The sequence below is a fragment of the Lepus europaeus genome, chromosome 14, assembly GCF_033115175.1.
Source record: "Lepus europaeus isolate LE1 chromosome 14, mLepTim1.pri, whole genome shotgun sequence".
NCBI lineage: Eukaryota > Metazoa > Chordata > Mammalia > Lagomorpha > Leporidae > Lepus > Lepus europaeus.
Window position 1 is genome coordinate 25,980,831 of NC_084840.1, and position 17,122 is coordinate 25,997,952.

At 40.3% G+C, this 17,122-nt stretch overlaps 1 protein-coding gene across 3 annotated transcripts in view; it reads right to left on the bottom strand.

Annotated features, from left to right (window-relative positions):
• Window positions 1–17,122, bottom strand: part of LPGAT1 (lysophosphatidylglycerol acyltransferase 1) — a 94,339-nt gene that overhangs the window by 18,894 nt on the left and 58,323 nt on the right. For all 3 annotated transcript variants that reach the window (XM_062210302.1, XM_062210303.1, XM_062210301.1), the window contains exons 5-6: window positions 13,774–14,047; window positions 9,036–9,162 (exon numbers count right to left, since the gene is read on the bottom strand). In XM_062210302.1, coding sequence (XP_062066286.1) covers window positions 9,036–9,162; window positions 13,774–14,047 — 401 coding nt within the window. The remainder of the gene's footprint in view (window positions 1–9,035; window positions 9,163–13,773; window positions 14,048–17,122) is intronic.

Consider the following 17,122-nt stretch of genomic DNA (forward strand, 5'->3'; position numbering starts at 1 on the left):
CAAATTCTAAATTCTGTGGTAATTCATTTTTTCACTTGATTTTCTTAAGTGAAGAATTAATACACTCAAACCATAAAAAAAAAAAAAACAACTAGTACATTGAGATGCAAGAGTCCCTCCCCAGGGGCGGCCCCTGCCGCAGACAATTGCTGCAGCGGTCACTGCGTTGCCCACCTGTTTTTGTGCAGTGGGCGCATCCATTACATTTTCGACTTCTGCAGGCTTGAACTGCTGCCTTCCAAATAGCCAATTAAATTATAACCATTGCTTTATTATATTGATTTGAGGATGCCTCCAAATTTCAGGGATGTTAACATGTAAAAAAACACGCATCTGAATTTATGAAGTATAGTCTATGACTTCTTGCTTATTGTACAGTTTTCAAAACTTAATTCTGATCTCTAAGAAGTGACATTAATTTAAGGAATAGCCCTGAATTTCACTTTCATAACTCTCAAACACAGGAAATACACCTGGAAAATCACCACCACCCCCAAATCTACCGTGAAGCACACTGGGCTAGGGGAACAACTGCAGTTCTAAATAGGTTGAGGGGCGGTGCCTGGCGCAGGTTAATCCTCCACTGTGGCGCCACCATCCCATATGGGCGCCAGTTCTAGTCCCAGCTGCTCCTCTTTCAATCCAGCTCTCTGCTATGGCCTAGGAAAGCAGTGGAAGATGGCTCAAGTCCTTGGGCCCCTAAACCTGTGTGGGAGACCAGGAAGAAGCACCTAGCACCTGGCTCCTGGCTTCGATCGGCGCCGCTCTGGCTGTTTGCGACCATTTGGGGAGTGAACCAGCAGAAGGAAGATCTTTCTGTCTCTCCCTCTCACTGTCTATAACTCTACCTCTCAAATAAATAAATAAAATCTTTAAAAATAAATAAAAATAGGTTGAGGAAATTACATTTGAACAAAGATTTGAAGGTACTGAGGGAATACAGCATGCAGATCTTTGTAAGGGGAGATTCTTTGCAGAGGAAGAAACAGCCAGTAAGAGCCGCCATGGTGAGAACGTGTGAGGTATGTTCCCTAATAGCAAGAAAGCCAGTACAGCCAGTGGGGAGCCCAGGAGATGGGCAAGTGAGGTCAGCGGGAAGAAACAGGTGAAATGGGCTGCCACACCTTGATGAGACTTCTGAGTTTTCAGATGGGAAGCCGTGATGGGATTCTGAGCCTAGGCTGAAGGAACTAACTGAGATATTCAAAAGGATCACTGGATACTGTGTTGGAATAGATGCTAAAGGGACAAAGCAAAAGACAGGGCAACCCATTCGGAGGTTAGGTAGTGATCTAGGGGCAGTAATTCAAGTGGTGGTGGTGGCTGGGGCCAGGGTGAAAAGAAGTGGTCAGAACCAGGATATATTTCTGAATTTAGAACCAAAAGGACGTGAGAAGAAGAGAGGAGCCAAAGATGACTCTGGGCTTTGACCAGAGAAAGTGCCGCTATCAATACTGAGACGAGCAAGGCTATGGAGGAATATGCATTTTAGGAAATCCAGAGCTCGTTTTAAATATGGCTATTGAATTTCCTTGTGAAGAAGTCAAGTGGTCAGACCTAGACATCTGTTAAGCACATTCCTTTGAACAATACAAACACAGCATTTTGTTCAGCCACTCCTCTCTGGATGGACATCTAGGTTGTTTCTAATTTTTCATTCTTACAAAAAATCCTGCATTAATATCCTTGTCTTTAAGCTATGTGGTTCTAAGCAAAACTGTTGCATCAGAGAGAATTTAAGACACCAACAAATGCTCTTCAAATAAGTCACATTGGGACTGCTGCTGTGGTGCAGCAGGTTAACGCCCTGGCATCCCATATGGGCACTGGTTTGAGACCTGGCTGCTCCACTTCCAATCCAGCTCTCTGCTAAGGCCTGGGAAAGCAGTAGAAGATGGCCCAAGTGTTGGGCCCCTGAACCCACGTGGGAGACCCGGAGAAGGCTCCTGGCTTCGGATCAGCACAGCTCCGGCCATTGTGGCCATTTGGGTAGTGAACCAGCGGATAAAAGACCTCTCTCTCTCTCTGCCTCTCCTCTCTCTGTGTAACTCTTTCAAATGAATAAATAAATCTATAAAAAAACACAAATAAGTCACATCAATTTATATATTAATTCTCATATAACTTCAATAATATTTGTTATTGATTCTAAGACTGAAGGATCTTAGATTTTTAAAAGGATCACTGGATACTATGTTAGAAATGATGAGTAAAAAATAATACTTTGCCCGATTTTGCACTTCCCTGATCTTTTCATATGTTTATTTCTACACATAATTAAAAGCTTATGTCCTTTGCATATCTTAAAATTGCACTTAAAACTTTTTTTACTGATCTATAGAAACTGGTTACATATATACTCAATATTAATCCTTGATACATTCATTACAAACATTTTCACTTTGTTTATAGTCTCTTTTGTATACTATAGCTTTTGGTTTGATACAGATCTTTGCATCTTATAAGGAGTCCTACTCTACTGTGAGGCTAGTAAGGGTCTCCAACATTTTCCTCAAATACTTTAGAAATCATTAAATTTATTTTGGCATATGATTTGAAGTGAAATTTTATTTTCTTATGTATTGTGAATCAGTGGTCTCAAAGCCATTCATTGAATAAGGCATCCTTCTTCCATTGATATATGATATCTACTCAACCACATAAGAGTTCTCACATATACATATACCTGGATCTAGATTCTTCTAATCTTTCCATTCATGTGGCCCTGCTCCTAAGTTAGATATCAGGTAGGAAGTATCTTGTGGTGGAAATGAGAAGGCAGTGCCATAGCAACAGTATCTCACTGCTATATTCTCAAAACTACTTTAGCTACTCACTTATTATTATTCTCTTGAAAATTAGAACTGTTTTGTCAAGTTTACTGAAAAAGCAGCATCTTGGATTCTAGCTGGAATCACATTAAATTTAGAGATTATTTTGGAAGAACTGTCATTTTGATAATTTTGAGTATTTCCCACTACAAATATTCTCTTTCCATATGTTCAAGTCTTTTATATTTTTACATTTTTTAAAAGATTTTATTTATTTATTTGAGAGGTAGAGTTACAGACAGTGAGAGGTAGAGACAGAGAGAAAGGTCCTCCTTCTGTTGGTTCACTCCCCAGATGGCTGCAACAGCCAGAGCTGTGCTGATCCAAAGCCAGGAGCCAGGAGCCAGGAGTCAGGAGCTTCTTCTGGGTCTCCCATGTGGGTGCAGGGCCCAAGCACCTGGGCCATCCTCCACTGCCTTCCCGGGCCACAGCAGAGAGCTAGATTGGAAGTGGAGCAGCCGGGACTAGAACCAGTGCCCACATGGGATGCCAGTGCCGCAGGCGGAGGATTAACCTACTGTGCCATGGCGCCAGCCCTATATTTTTACATTTTAAAGAATATATAATGAAATACTTACAAATGAAATGATGAGATATCTAAGACCTGCTCCCAAATAACCTAACAGGGTCTGGGAAACAACACAGAGGAAACAACACTGACCATAAATTGATAACTGTGGAGGGTGCTATGGGTGCGTGAGGCTTTGTCTACAGGCTTCCATACTAAAGAGTTCTGGAGAGGTGTGCGTCACATATCTGAGTGCCTGGCTTTGATACCTGCCTCCAACTCCTGACTCCAGTTTCTGCTAATGCAGAGCCTGGGAACAGCAGGTGGTGGCTCAAGCAGCTGGGCTCCTACCATCTACATGGAAGACCTGGGTTGCTGATCCCAGCTCTCAGCTTTGACCTTGGACCAATCCTGGCCATTGTGCGCATCTGGGGAGTGAACTGGTGGATGGGAGCTCTCTCTCTCTCTATAATTAAAAAAGTTTTGAAGGGAATAACAATTTTTTTTTTTATTTGACAGGTAGAGTTATAGACAGTGAGAGAGAGAGAGAGACAGAGAGAAAGGTCTTCTTTCCATTGGTTCCCCAAATGGTCACTACGGCCGGCACTGTGCCAATCCAAAGCCAGGAGCCAGGTGCTTCCTCCTGGTCTCCCATGCGGGTGCAGGGCCCAATCACCTGGGCCATTCTCCACTGCCCTCCCAGGCCACAGCAGAGAGCTGGACTGGAAGAAGAGTAACTGGGACTAGAACCCGGTGCCCATATGGGATGCCGGCGCCACAGGTGGAGGATTAACCAAGTGAGCCACGGAGCCGGCGCCAGGAATAATAATTTCTGAAATTATAGACCCTAAAACTTATCTTGTGGTTTTTAAATTTTGTTGCTTTGAGGAATAAGGATAAAAGTGGAAGAGAAAACCAAAATGATGTATTGATCATAAATATACTCATATCACTTCTCAGCCTTTTGACTGAGATCAAGTGTAAATACTCTCGTATAAAGATTTATGTTTAAAACTACTAAATGCTATCCTCTATTTTTTAAGTGTTGATAAGTTTTCTTTTCTCTTTGATAATCACTCTATGGATATGTTATTTTAATACTCTCAAAACTAATGTATGATATACATGTGCCACTAATGGAACTGCTAGATCATAGGATCTATCCATTTTCACCCTAATGGATGTACGTCAGATAGTTCTCCAAGTGCTCACAGCAGATCACAATCTAATTAGCAATACACAAGAGATCACTTTTTCCTATATGTACAGCAAAGTCATCAACTGATTTTTACAAATCTGATAGGACTGAAATGGTTTATCATTTCTGTTAATTAAAAAAACCTCCTAAAGTAAATATTCCAAAATGTTAATATTTTTAGACTCTCATTAGTGAGTATGGCTTTAAGAATTTTAAACGTTCCTTTTCTAAATTAACATCCCCCTCCCTCACTGCCACTATGCAAATAAGATCATGCCCGAAGTCCTTGACTGAGTGCCTTCTCCAAGGTAACCAAAGTCCTAGTCAAATTAGGCATGAAATAAAACTTCTGCTTTTAGTAATCTATCCATGCTTCTACACGTAACCCGAAGTATATTTTTTTCACAAGATTCAAAAAATGAAAACCTAAGGTACTACTACAGAAGAAGATTGTATTTCTAAGTCACTGTCCTAAGTTGGAGTGAAGCAAGCATTCCCTAAAAACACCCTATTCCTATAATTAAAATATAATTACATTTAAAATTTCTCTTAACCATTCAACAGCAGCATATTGTGCCCACTACTTATTTAACGAGAATAAACTATCTTCCAGTTTAACAGAAATAAAAAACCCTCAAATATTCCAAATACCTGAGTCTTAGTTTCTCTTTTATTTTTATTTATTTATTTTTAAATATGTATTATTTATTTGAAAGGCAGAGTTACAGAGAGAGAGGAGAGACAGAGAGAGATCTTCCATCTGCTGGTTCACTCCCCAAGTGGCCACAATGGACGGGGCTGGGCCAGGCTGAAGCTAGGAGCCAGGAGCTTCATCCAGGTCTCCCATGTGGGTAGTAGGGGCCTAAGCACTTGGGCCATCTTCTGTTGCTTTTCCCAGGCCATTAGCAGGGAACTGGATCAGCAGTGGAGCAACAACATGAACACCAGACATATGGGATGCAGGCATTGCAGGTGGAGGCTTTACCTGCTATGCTACAGCGCTGGCACCTTAGTTCCTCTTTTCAAACAAGCCTTACTTTTGAAAAAGATCAGTAACATAGTTGTAGTCCTACTAATAAAAAAAGTTTCCCTACTTAAATAATATATATTGGGGAAGGAACTAATAAGAAATCTTTTCTCTTAAAGTAGTAAACTGCTGAGACTCAATATATGGGGAATGCTGTTTTACAAATACTGTACTTATCAAAAAGCCATGTACATTTTATATGTCTTAACGGAGCTGGCATGTGGAGCAGTAGTTAAGACACTGCTTGGCATGCCCACATTTTACATTAGAGTGCCTGGTGAAGATCCAGCTACTCCTCTTCCAATATAGTTTCCTGCTAATGTACCTGGGAGGCAGCAGATGACGGCTCAAGTACTTGGGTCCCTGCAACCCACATGTGAGACCTGCATTGAGTTCCAGACTCCTGGCTTTGGCTTGACCCAGCTCTGGCTATTAAGGGCATCTGGGGAGTAAATCAGCAGATGGAAGCTCTCTACGCCTTTCAAATAAAATTAAAATTGATTAATTAAAATATTAATAATTCATATTTGTAAGGGGCTTTGTAATGTAACATTTTCTTTGGTCAGTTTGGTGTTCACAACAATGAATTCACTGAAGTTGGGGCAACTCTGGCCACAGAAGTCCCAGCAGGCCAGCTGCCTGAGAAGCTGTGTACCCACTGGGTTTAACCTACACAGTGGCCTGGGCACCTAATCTCTACTTACCCCAAGTTTTCTAAAGACTCAGCTTTAATACCTGTCCTAAAAGCTCAACTTTTGAAAGAAAACAACATTACCTATTTGTAAGAAATGATTATATAACTGTGCCACAAGTGTTTATTTTCTCATCAAGGTGGCATGTTAGACATTTATGTAGTACTTTATAATAGCATTCATATTTAGAGTTCATCTCTTCCTGAAACACAAAAAATCAAGAAATGCCTAAGAAGTAAGGAGTAAATTGACGTAGAAAACTGCTGCTTTCCGAAAGAGTTTATTTCAGAGCACTTGAAATAATCACAATCTTATGCTTTTGTCCTAGGTGTCAGGATAGAAATATGGAATCTAGAAAACACCCTGCTGCCTGTGCTGATAATCTAGATATTCCTTTCCCATTTGAATAAATGCAAGTGTTCTTTTTTTCAGGAAATTGGTAACACAGTTGGAAGGGAGGCATTTGGTAGGGAAAATGTTATTTTTGCTCAGAGACTTCCATTCACTTGTCACATTATGTTCCAGTGAGGTACAGAAAAGGCAGTAGAACTTACTTGGTAGCTTTAACTTCAATTTATAAGAGAGAAGAAACATATTACAGAAATTCATATGTAAAGTAAAAGACCATTTTTAATGGTCTAAACACCGACTAATGCCAACTGCCTTGTTTCTCCAGTGGATTCTGAGGGTAAGGACCAGCATGAGACATAGTGAGCCAGACACCCAGGGCACATTTAGAGGTTATCAGTAGTGCCAAGATGTACTCTACAGATGCAGATGGCTGCTTTGGTTTAAGCTAAAATTACCACCTTTGAAGGAGCACTAGTTTTCTAGCATTTACTTATCATGGTTCATTTGATAACCTTTCACTACTATTTTATTTATTTTAAAATGGAGAAATTAAAGCACATGAAATACTTTACGGGGCTTCAGGTAAAGTCTGAATAAAATGGAAGAGCTACTTTCTGAATCTCATACACCATACTCCTGAAAAACAAGCAGTGGTATTAACTTGCCCCTCTGCTGGATTGGAAGCGGATCATCCAGGACTCAAAGGGGCACCCATATGGAATGCTGGAGTTGCAGGGGTTGGCTTAATCTGCTGTACCACAGCCCCGGCCCCTAAACTTATCTTTTAATTCCACTTTTCAATGACCTTTTTGAAGTACCCTCATCTCTTTATCAAATGAACCATTCCACGTCTTCTCTTATGATTTGGTTTTGATCTTTAAATCTGAGTCTTTAATCTCTTTTTAGGTCATGGATAATCTGGAGAAAAAAGTGAAAGCTATGTTTCTGTGTAGAAACATACACGAAATTCTGCATAGAGATTTGGTTAAAAAAATTCTCTGAGGTCTATCCATAAACCCTCAGGTTAAGAATGTCTGCTTCAAGTGAATTTAAGAGCATTATACTTGCTCTTGTTAATATTGTTTTGCTAAAAATGGACCAATCTTTCAATTTCTAAGATGTCTTATGATTCCAATCATCTTTTTAAATTAGCTTTAAACTAAAACTTCTTCTAATTATTGTTAAAAAGAAAAAGAAAAGCAGGGTCAACTATAATTGAATGTCTATATAGTAGAATGTTTTCATCCTTGCCTCACTTCTCTTTTGGTAGGATCTTCTAGGAAGATCTATATAAATCCAATGCAGATACAATCTACCTGAATCCAACACATACAGCCATACTGTCATGTATTCTAAGCTTGGGCATTAACACTGACCCGCATTTATAAATTACAATTGTGAAACTTACTGAAAGCTAGATATATTTCACATATATAGAAATAAACTTTTCCTAAAGAAATTTTTCCTGGACCTATCACCTAGCCTTACACATACTAAGTGCTCAATAACTTAAGTAAAATAGATAACACATGTGGGATGGCGTCACAACAGTCATCAAGAACCATATTCTTACCTTAACATGAGCTTTAGAATTTGGCAGTCACACATTAGAATCAAATAATTTTATAATCATCCCTTACACAGCAAAAGCTCAAACTATAATATTTAACTTTCAGCTTCAAATTTTGTTTTATATTTTTCCAACTCTGCATTCATATTTGTAAAAATCTTATGATTTATACATAAGAAAATACGCTACCTATCTACAATCAGTAGGTATATAATTTGAGTATTTCTCCTCTTGATTTGTGGGCTTTTATGGAAATTCTGGTCTTCTTGGGTCTATAAGTTTAGCTGCCATGGGGTGTAGTCATGGATAAGCAAACAGAGTAAAGCTAAATGGCCTAGAAAGTGATCAAGTCTACACAGGATTTATCAGCACCATGATTTAATATAAATAGTTTAACACATTTACATGAAACTCCTGCCCCAAAAATCTATACTAAAAAAAAATCTCAAGATGTTAGCATAGAATATTCAATAAATGTAATTGTTGTTACTTACACAAACAACATAAGCATATTAAAACATTCAAAATTTTAAAATGGAAGTCATGTCTAAATTATCAGTTTAATCACTGAGAAAATTGTATTTCAACACAAATTCCATTTCTATTAATACATACCTTCTTAGTCCAAGTGAGTATATGTTTATCTTTTAAGTCAGGCAATGGGATAATAATAGGGCCTCTAGAAAGTCATTTTTAAGATATTTATCATTCAGTGAAAATAACTTCAAAAATACAGCATAAGAATGACTTTTGAGCCAAACATGTTCACTGTCTGATTAAAAACGAAATATTACAATATTCACACATCTGGAGGAAAGACTGTTGGATATAAACTAAGTACTAAAATAGAATTCTTACCTGTAATGTACATGTGTGACTGTTGGCTTCCTGTATCCAAGGATCCAGGTTTGAATGTCTATAGGCTCAGCTTTGGGATAAGCTATAGTTGTATCTATTATCCACTGGAGGCCTTTTGATTTGCTCTCTGAGAACAAAGAAAAAAGTGACCTAAAATTGGGTCAATTTTTAGGTAACCTGCAGCAAAAAACATAGTATAGATTACTCAAGCATACTGATATAATTTCACATTAGAAAACACAATGAACTTTGTTGCTAATGCTCTATAACACATTTAAGATGAAATTCAGTGTTGTTATTATGATATAATATAAACTTCTAAACTTCAGAACAAATTAGCAAATAAAATAGCACTATAATTTAGTAAAACATTAACCATTCAAGTATTCAATACAATTAGCACTATAAAAGTATAATTTATATTTCATCACTCCAATAAAAATTGACCTATGAAAAGGCTAGAAGTTAAAGTATTATTTCACAAAAATGAAAATCAGACTTCAAAATAAAACCATTCACTAAATGTATCATAACACAAACACCAAGATTTGTGATTCTTATGAGATATTAATAAATATTGGAACATGGAAATAACATTAAGCATGTTTCACATACATTACTGTCCTCTTGTTTAAAAGGAGGCCAAAAAAACCTCCTCCAATTGTAGCAAGAGTTACATACAAATAAAGCAATAACCCTGCCTGCCACTTGGGAGTTACAACAGGTAGCTTAACTGCTGTGGACAGGGGATGGGGAAGTTCTGTTTAGATGGTCCTTTGCACAGTGCTTTTAAACTTTAAAAAGAATTTTTTTTTTTTTTTTTATTTAGCTGAAAGGCAGAGAGAGAGAGAAACAGGAAGAGATCTCCCCATAGCTGATTCACTCCTCAAATGCCTGTAACAGCCAGGGCTGGACCAGGCTGAAGCCAGGAGCCAGGAACTCAATCCAGATCTCGGGATTCAAGTACTTAAATTAACACCTGCTGTGCCTCAGTGTGCGCATTAGCAAGAAGCTGGAATCAGAAGATAGCCAGACTTGAACCCAGGCTCTGATGTGGGAAACAGACGTCTCAAGGAGTTTCTTAACAACTCCCTCAAACTGCTGCCCTGCACCATTTTCATTCCCAGAATCGAACACAAAGTCGACCAAGAATTGAGAGAGGAATCCTCCAAAGAATGCTAATAGTCAGATTTTAAAGTGTAACCACTTGGCTTTATAAAGCGTAAGTCCAAATGCACATTAGGAATCAGTGATATATTATGTCTGTATACAAATAATTGAAAATTGCCCTTAAATTCATTAAACATCTTAGAACAACATTCTGAAAGGAAAACAAATTTCAGAACAAAAACAAATAAAGGGATCAGGCTTGAGATGTTCTCACTCTACACAAGGGTTAAGTCCTGGCTCTGCTCCTGATTCTGGCTTCCCACTTGTGTGCACCTGGGATGCAGCTGGTGATGGCTCAAGCACTTGGGTCCCGGCCAACCACATGGGAGACCTGGACAGAGTTCTGGGCCCCTGGTTTCAGTTTGGCTCAGCCCTCACTGTTGGATTTGGGGAGTGAACCAGCAGATCTCTCTATCTCTGTCTCTGTCTCTGCCTTTCAAATAAAATGAAAAAAAAAAAAAAAAGAGAGAGAGAGAGAAGGAGAGAGAAAGAAATTAATATTTAAATAACATATTGCTGGGGCCGGCGCTGTGGCATAGCGGGTAATGCTGCTGCCTGCAGTGCTTGCATCCCATACGGGCACCAGCTCAAGTCCTGGCTGCTCCACTTCTGATTCAGTTCTCTGCTACGGCCTGGGAAAGCTGCAGAAGATGGCCCAAGTCCTTGGGCCCCTGCACCTGTGTGGGAGACCTGGAGGAAGCGCCTGGCTCATGACTTCGGATCGGCGCAGCTCCAGCTGTTGTGGCCAATTGGGGAGTGAACCAGCAGATGGAAAACCTCTCTCATTCTTTGCCTCTCCTTTCTCTGGGTAACTCTATCAAGTAAAATAAATAAATCTTTAAAAAAAAAACATATTGCTAAGTAACAGAGTTTATGTAAAGAAACGCATTTTAAAAGCTGCCAGGCCGGCACCGCGGCTCAACAGGCTCACTAGGCTAATCCTCCGCCTGCGGCGCCGGCACACCAAGTTCTAGTCCTGGTCGGGGTGCCAGATTCTGTCCTGGTTGCCCCTCTTCCATGCCAGCTCTCTGCTGTGGCCAGGGAGTGCAGTGGAGGATGGCCCAAGTGCTTGGGCCCTGCACCCGCATGGGAGACCAGGAGAAGCACCTGGCTCCTGGCTTCGGATCAGCGCGGTGCGCTGGCCGCAGTGCATCGGCCGCAGCAGGCATTGGAGGGTGAACCAACAGAAAAGGAAGACCTCTCTCTCTCACTGTCCACTCTGCCTGTCAAAAAAAAAAAAAAAAAAGGAAAAAAAAAGCTGCCAGTGATACACATGCTGAAATGTTTAGGGGTATAGTATATTATTTTGATATGCATTAAAAAAATCCCAAGAAGGACTAATTGATGGACAGAAAGATGGAGAGAGATGTGATAATGAAAATATAGTAAAATGCTAATTATAGAAACTAGTCAGTTCACTGATATCCACTGTAAAATTATTTCAACATGTATCTATGTTTGAAAATTTTTATAATGCAATGATGGGGGAGTCATTAGGATTCCATTTAATATCTGTTAAATCATACAATAAATACTTTAAAACACTTAACCTTTTCAAAGTTCATTAGACAGAACTTACACTGATACATGTGTATGGCTCAGACATTTAAACAAAGCCAGGGTTTGTGTTCACAGGAACTAAAATGTCAGAGAATATGGAAACTATAGAAATAAAATGCAAAATACCAAAACACAGAGAAGAAAACAGTAATATACAGGTAAAATTAGTTTTCCAGTACACTTCTGGTTTTTCCTAAACAGCTAGAATATAACATTTTAATTAAAGTAGGATAAATCATACACTATTTTGCTTTATTATAAACAGAAATGGTTTCTCGATAAAAGAAAAGGCCATGTTTCCTCAATATCAATCAGTCTGACACCTGCCCTTCCTGTACCAACTAGAGTACCACAGGGCCTGACGCTGGGGGCCTGCGGAGGGCACTATTTGAAAACAGGAGTCTTTCTGAGTGTAATGAATCCTTTCTGGAAGACCTTGGCCTTCAAGCTTCGGCTTGGCTGACATTGCCACAGTATCTCTCCACCAGTGAAGCTATTCTGAACTTCCACTTTCTATTAAAAGACTTTCAATTTGTCTTTTTAATAGATGATGAATGATTAAGAGAGCTGACTGCCATGCAGCTGCTTGAAAAAAAAAAAAAACAAATGAAAGGAAAAAGTGCAGTCTCACGGCATTATTTTTGAGGCTGGTCCTTATCACTATTTAAAGACATAAATGTGGGTACTTCAGGAAGTTCGTGGAAATGGAATGAAAAGATGTCGGGGTACAAGGAAATTTTTGAAATTCATGCATAGCTTTTTCAGAATACACATTTTCCATGAACATTTTGAAGATCCCCTGTATTTCTGATTCAATCATTTCAATCTCTGCTTTACTTAAACAACAGTAAAAGAAATAACAAAATGCTACCAAGGAAATAGGTTTAGGAAGTTTCTTTCATCTTTAAATTGATAACTTATCACCAAACTTTTACAGCAGTAGTATCTGAGATCAACTTGCTCAAAACAGTCTCCATGCTGGTGGCACAAATATCTATTGCAAAACTTCACAATTTACCAGATTATCTCCAAGTTAAGGGTAACTTTCTCCTGGCCATAAAAGCAATCCATACTTATGATTTTAAAATTTGGAAAATCCAGAAAGTGTAAAGAAATGGGGGGATATAATCCATAATGTGACAACTCAAGAGAAATGATCAGTGCTCACATTTCTGGTATTCTTCCATGCACTTGCTACAGCCTACTGTTTATAGACCTGAGCTCATATTACTGTCACACGAGTTGCCATATTTCCCCCTACCCCACTCACATTATAGCACAAGCATTCTTCCAAGCCAATAAAAACTCCGTAAACACCATCTGTAAGGTCTGTGTTGTTTTCCATTGTACAGGCAGAACATAGTTACTTATCCATTCTCCCTCCTGGCTATTTCCAAATTTTTTGCTATCATAAATAATGCTATGATAAATTTCTTTGTTTATATTTCAGATTATTTTCTTTTGATAAGTATTATTTGCAGTAGAATAACAGTCATTTATTAACACTTGAAGGTTCTTAATACTTACTGTTAAAATTGTATTAAACTCATTCTCAGTATTAAAAACAAGCAAGAAAACTTTCTATAGTTAATAAATGAAGAATGACAATCATTACTGCTCATATTTACATATCTAGGATTAGTTTTTCAAACGGGTCGTTTCTGTATCGGTATCTTTTAGCCTGACAATTCTACTTCTAGGAATTGACAACGCAGACACAGTTTCATAGATAATGCATTTACAGAATGCTTCCCGCTGCAGTGACAGTGGCCTGGAGTGGGGCTGGGTAGGGCAGGGGAAAGGCTCCTCTATCTTTAAGCATTGTTGTTTCACTTGAATAGATTATTGTAAGCATAAACTACATTTATAAATAAAAACATGCTATCAGTTTCACATTCTCCCTGAGTACTACTTCTAGTGAACAAAAACTATACATATATATTTTAAATGATATCTTCTGAAACTCCTTTAATTCCAAAAACATAAAAAATGCTAAAAGCCACCATACCTAATTCTTTAGCATCTCCTCCTGCTGGACTTCCATTTTCCTGTCGTGCTACAAGCGCACTCAAAATAATTTTCGTTGCACCAAACCGTGGCAGAGTGACATGTGTAAGAAATGGCAAGTTGTTCTTCCTGGCAAACGCCTGACTGGTTTCTCGCCTCTTCCTGAGGAAGCCCCCTTCTGGAAACAACACGATCCATTTTCGATCTCTGCTCCTGTAATTACTTTCCAGGTGCTTCTTGAGCAGCAGCAGCTGCTGGTCCCGATAAGATCTCCCCTAGAAGGCACACACACATAGTGAGTACAGGTGCACCTGAAATCACAGTGCCACGAGATTAAATAGGAATAACAGGTTCTCAGTCAAAATCCAACCATAAAACAGAAGTGATCTTCCCTTCCCCAAACCCTCTACTTATTTATTGTTTTTACCACAGTGGGAAAAAATGCGAGGTTATTAGCACTCATAAGTAAACCATTTTCTGAAGGAACAGCAGATTGTTCTGATTGCCCCTGGAAATCGATGTACTGAGTGCCTACAATTAGCCCAGCACCGTCCTAGACTCTAGAGTTAGAGGAGTAAACGGAGACTTGCGTGGACCTCACACTCTCCATGGGGAAGACGGTGATTATGTAGTAGTAAGGTCAACTGGTAACGTGTGAGGAGAAAAGAGCAAGAGAACAGGAGGGTCAAGAAGGATGAGAAGGAGAGCTGCCTTGAGGAGGTGACGTGTGTGAGGGAATAAGCCACGTGCAGGCGAGAGACAGAACACTCCAAACGCCACAAGGCCCTGAGGAGGGCTCAGCTGGGCGTGTTCCAAGAGCAGCACACCGAGGCCAGCCTGGCTGAAGTCTGAAGAAGCAGGGACTCAGTGGTAGGAGATGGGATCGCAGAGGGGCGCAGAGACCAAATAAGGACCCTGGGCCCAGGTCAGGAGCTGTGGATTGTTTTGAGCAGGGAAGCGTCATAGCTTTAATTTTATTTGAAAAAATCTGCTGGTTCCTTTGACAAAAAGATCACAGAAGCTAAGTTAGGAGACTAGTGCCACAGTGCACACAAGGGCATCTGGTGAGATTCAATCATCTAGGGCATTCATGAGTAGTGGGTACATTCAGGAAACAGTGTGAAGGTACAGCTAACGTTCTGATGGGCCTGGATCTTAGCTGGAAGCGAAGAGAGGAAAGAGGACGGCTTGAAGGCTGCAAAGAGGAATCCAGAAAAAGGTATAGGAAGACTCCAAACCAAACATCACTAAAGCTCTTCCTTTCTGTGTGATCAATTTGCTTATAACTTCCAGTCAACCAAATTATAGGAATGACTAGAAATAATTAGCATGCTCAGTCTTTAGAGGAGGTGTATTCCCAATGCAAAGCGAACTAGTCATTTTCTTAGCTAGTTTACTGAACTGGACTGATTGCAGTTAAGGAAGCTATTAAGTTCCCACAGTCACAAGTAAAATATTTTTACTCTTCTTGGTGATTTTGTCTAGTAACAAAATCTCAAGGGATTTATTTATTTATTTAACAGGTAGAGTTATAGACAGTGAGAGAGAGACAGAGAAAAAGGTCTTCCTTCCATTGGTTCACTCCCCAAATGGCTGCCATGGCCAGCGCTGCACCGATCCAAAGCCAGCAGCCAGGAGCTTCTTCCTGGTCTCCCATGCAGGTGCAGGGCCCAAGCAATTTGGCCATCCTCCACTGCCTTCCCAGGCCACAGCAGAGAGCTGGCCTGGAAGAGGAGCAACTGGGACTAGAACCCAGTGCCTATATGGGATGCTGGCACCACAGGTGGAGGATTAACCAAGAGTTTTTTTTAAACATTAACCAAGAGTTTTTTTTTAAACATTAATACTTTTTCCCTTCACAACCCCCACATTATAGATTCTTATTACTAACCTATCAGGGAAAAATGTTCCCTTTAGAAATGAATTTGCAGGCCGGCGCCGTGGCTCACTAGGTTAATCCTCCACCTTGCGGCGCCGGCACACCGGGTTCTAGTCCCAGTCCAGGCACCGGATTCTGTCCCGGTTGCCCCTCTTCCAGGCCAGCTCTCTGCTATGGCCCGGGAGTGCAGTGGAGGATGGCCCAAGTCCTTGGGCCCTGCACCCCATGGGAGACCAGGAGAAGCACCTGGCTCCTGCCATCGGATCAGCGCGGTGCGCTGGCCGCAGCGCGCCAACCGCGGCGGCCATTGGAGGGTGAACCAACGGCAAAGGAAGACCTTTCTCTCTGTCTCTCTCTCACCGTCCACTCTGCCTGTCAAAAAAAAAAAAAAAAAAAGAAATGAATTTGCAAATCTCGCAGCTACTCTGGAATACAGTCTTTAAGTACACAAAACTTCACATTAATACATTCATTTACATTTACTTTAAAAACAAGGAAAATATTTTAGAGTATGGAATTTTCAACTTTCATTCCCTTAAAGAACATGGAAGATGCCTGAGGACCATCTTTAGGATCAGCTGTTGCACTGCTCTATAAATCCAATGGCTGCCTCAGACTCCCCTGCTGGAAGGGGCTCAGCTAGGGCTCCACTGGATTCCCCTGGACTGCTAAGCCTCCTAGTTCCGCTGTCCTCTCTGAGATACCTGGCCAGGCTCTCAGTTAGGTGCTTCTGACCACTGCTTATCACTTGTGGTCAATCTCCATTGTCACTTCTTTCTAAAGCTCCCATCCACAATTCCTCTGTCTCTCTGTTCAGAAGACCCAAGGGTGTTTCTAGAAGAAACTAGAAAACTGCACAGCATGTGAGAAACAAAACCATGTTGTGTACATAAAACTGTCTAGAGTGAAGTCCATGTGTATTGTGACACCTACTTTTACAGAGCTTAGAAGAAGCTTCTTTCTGAACCTGAGGTTTTTTAAAAAATTTCTGTTCATATACTTTGCATTTTTAAAAATATTTTATCTTTATTATTTATTTGAGAGGTAGAATTACAGAGAGCAGGAGAGACAGTGAGAAAGGTCTTTCATCTGCTGGTTCTCTCCTCAAGTGGCTGCGCTGGCTGGAGCTGAGTAGATCCAAAGCCAGGAGCCAGGGGCTTCTTCTGGGTCTCCCACGCGGGTGCAGGGGCCCAAGGCCTTGGGCCATCTTCTACTGATTTCCCAGGCCATAGCAGAGAGCTGGATGGGAAGAGTAGCCGGGACACAAATTGGCACCCACATGGAATTCTGGCTCCACAGGCAGAGGCTTAGCCTACTATATATACCACAGCACCAACTCTGAATCTGTGGCTCTTTTAGAAAAGGTTTTTGGTTACTAACTACTTATTATTTGCAAAGCACTACACAATCTATACAATCCAGGTTAAAGTTGCTAAATATACAATACCTAATAAGTGTGGCATTACCACAC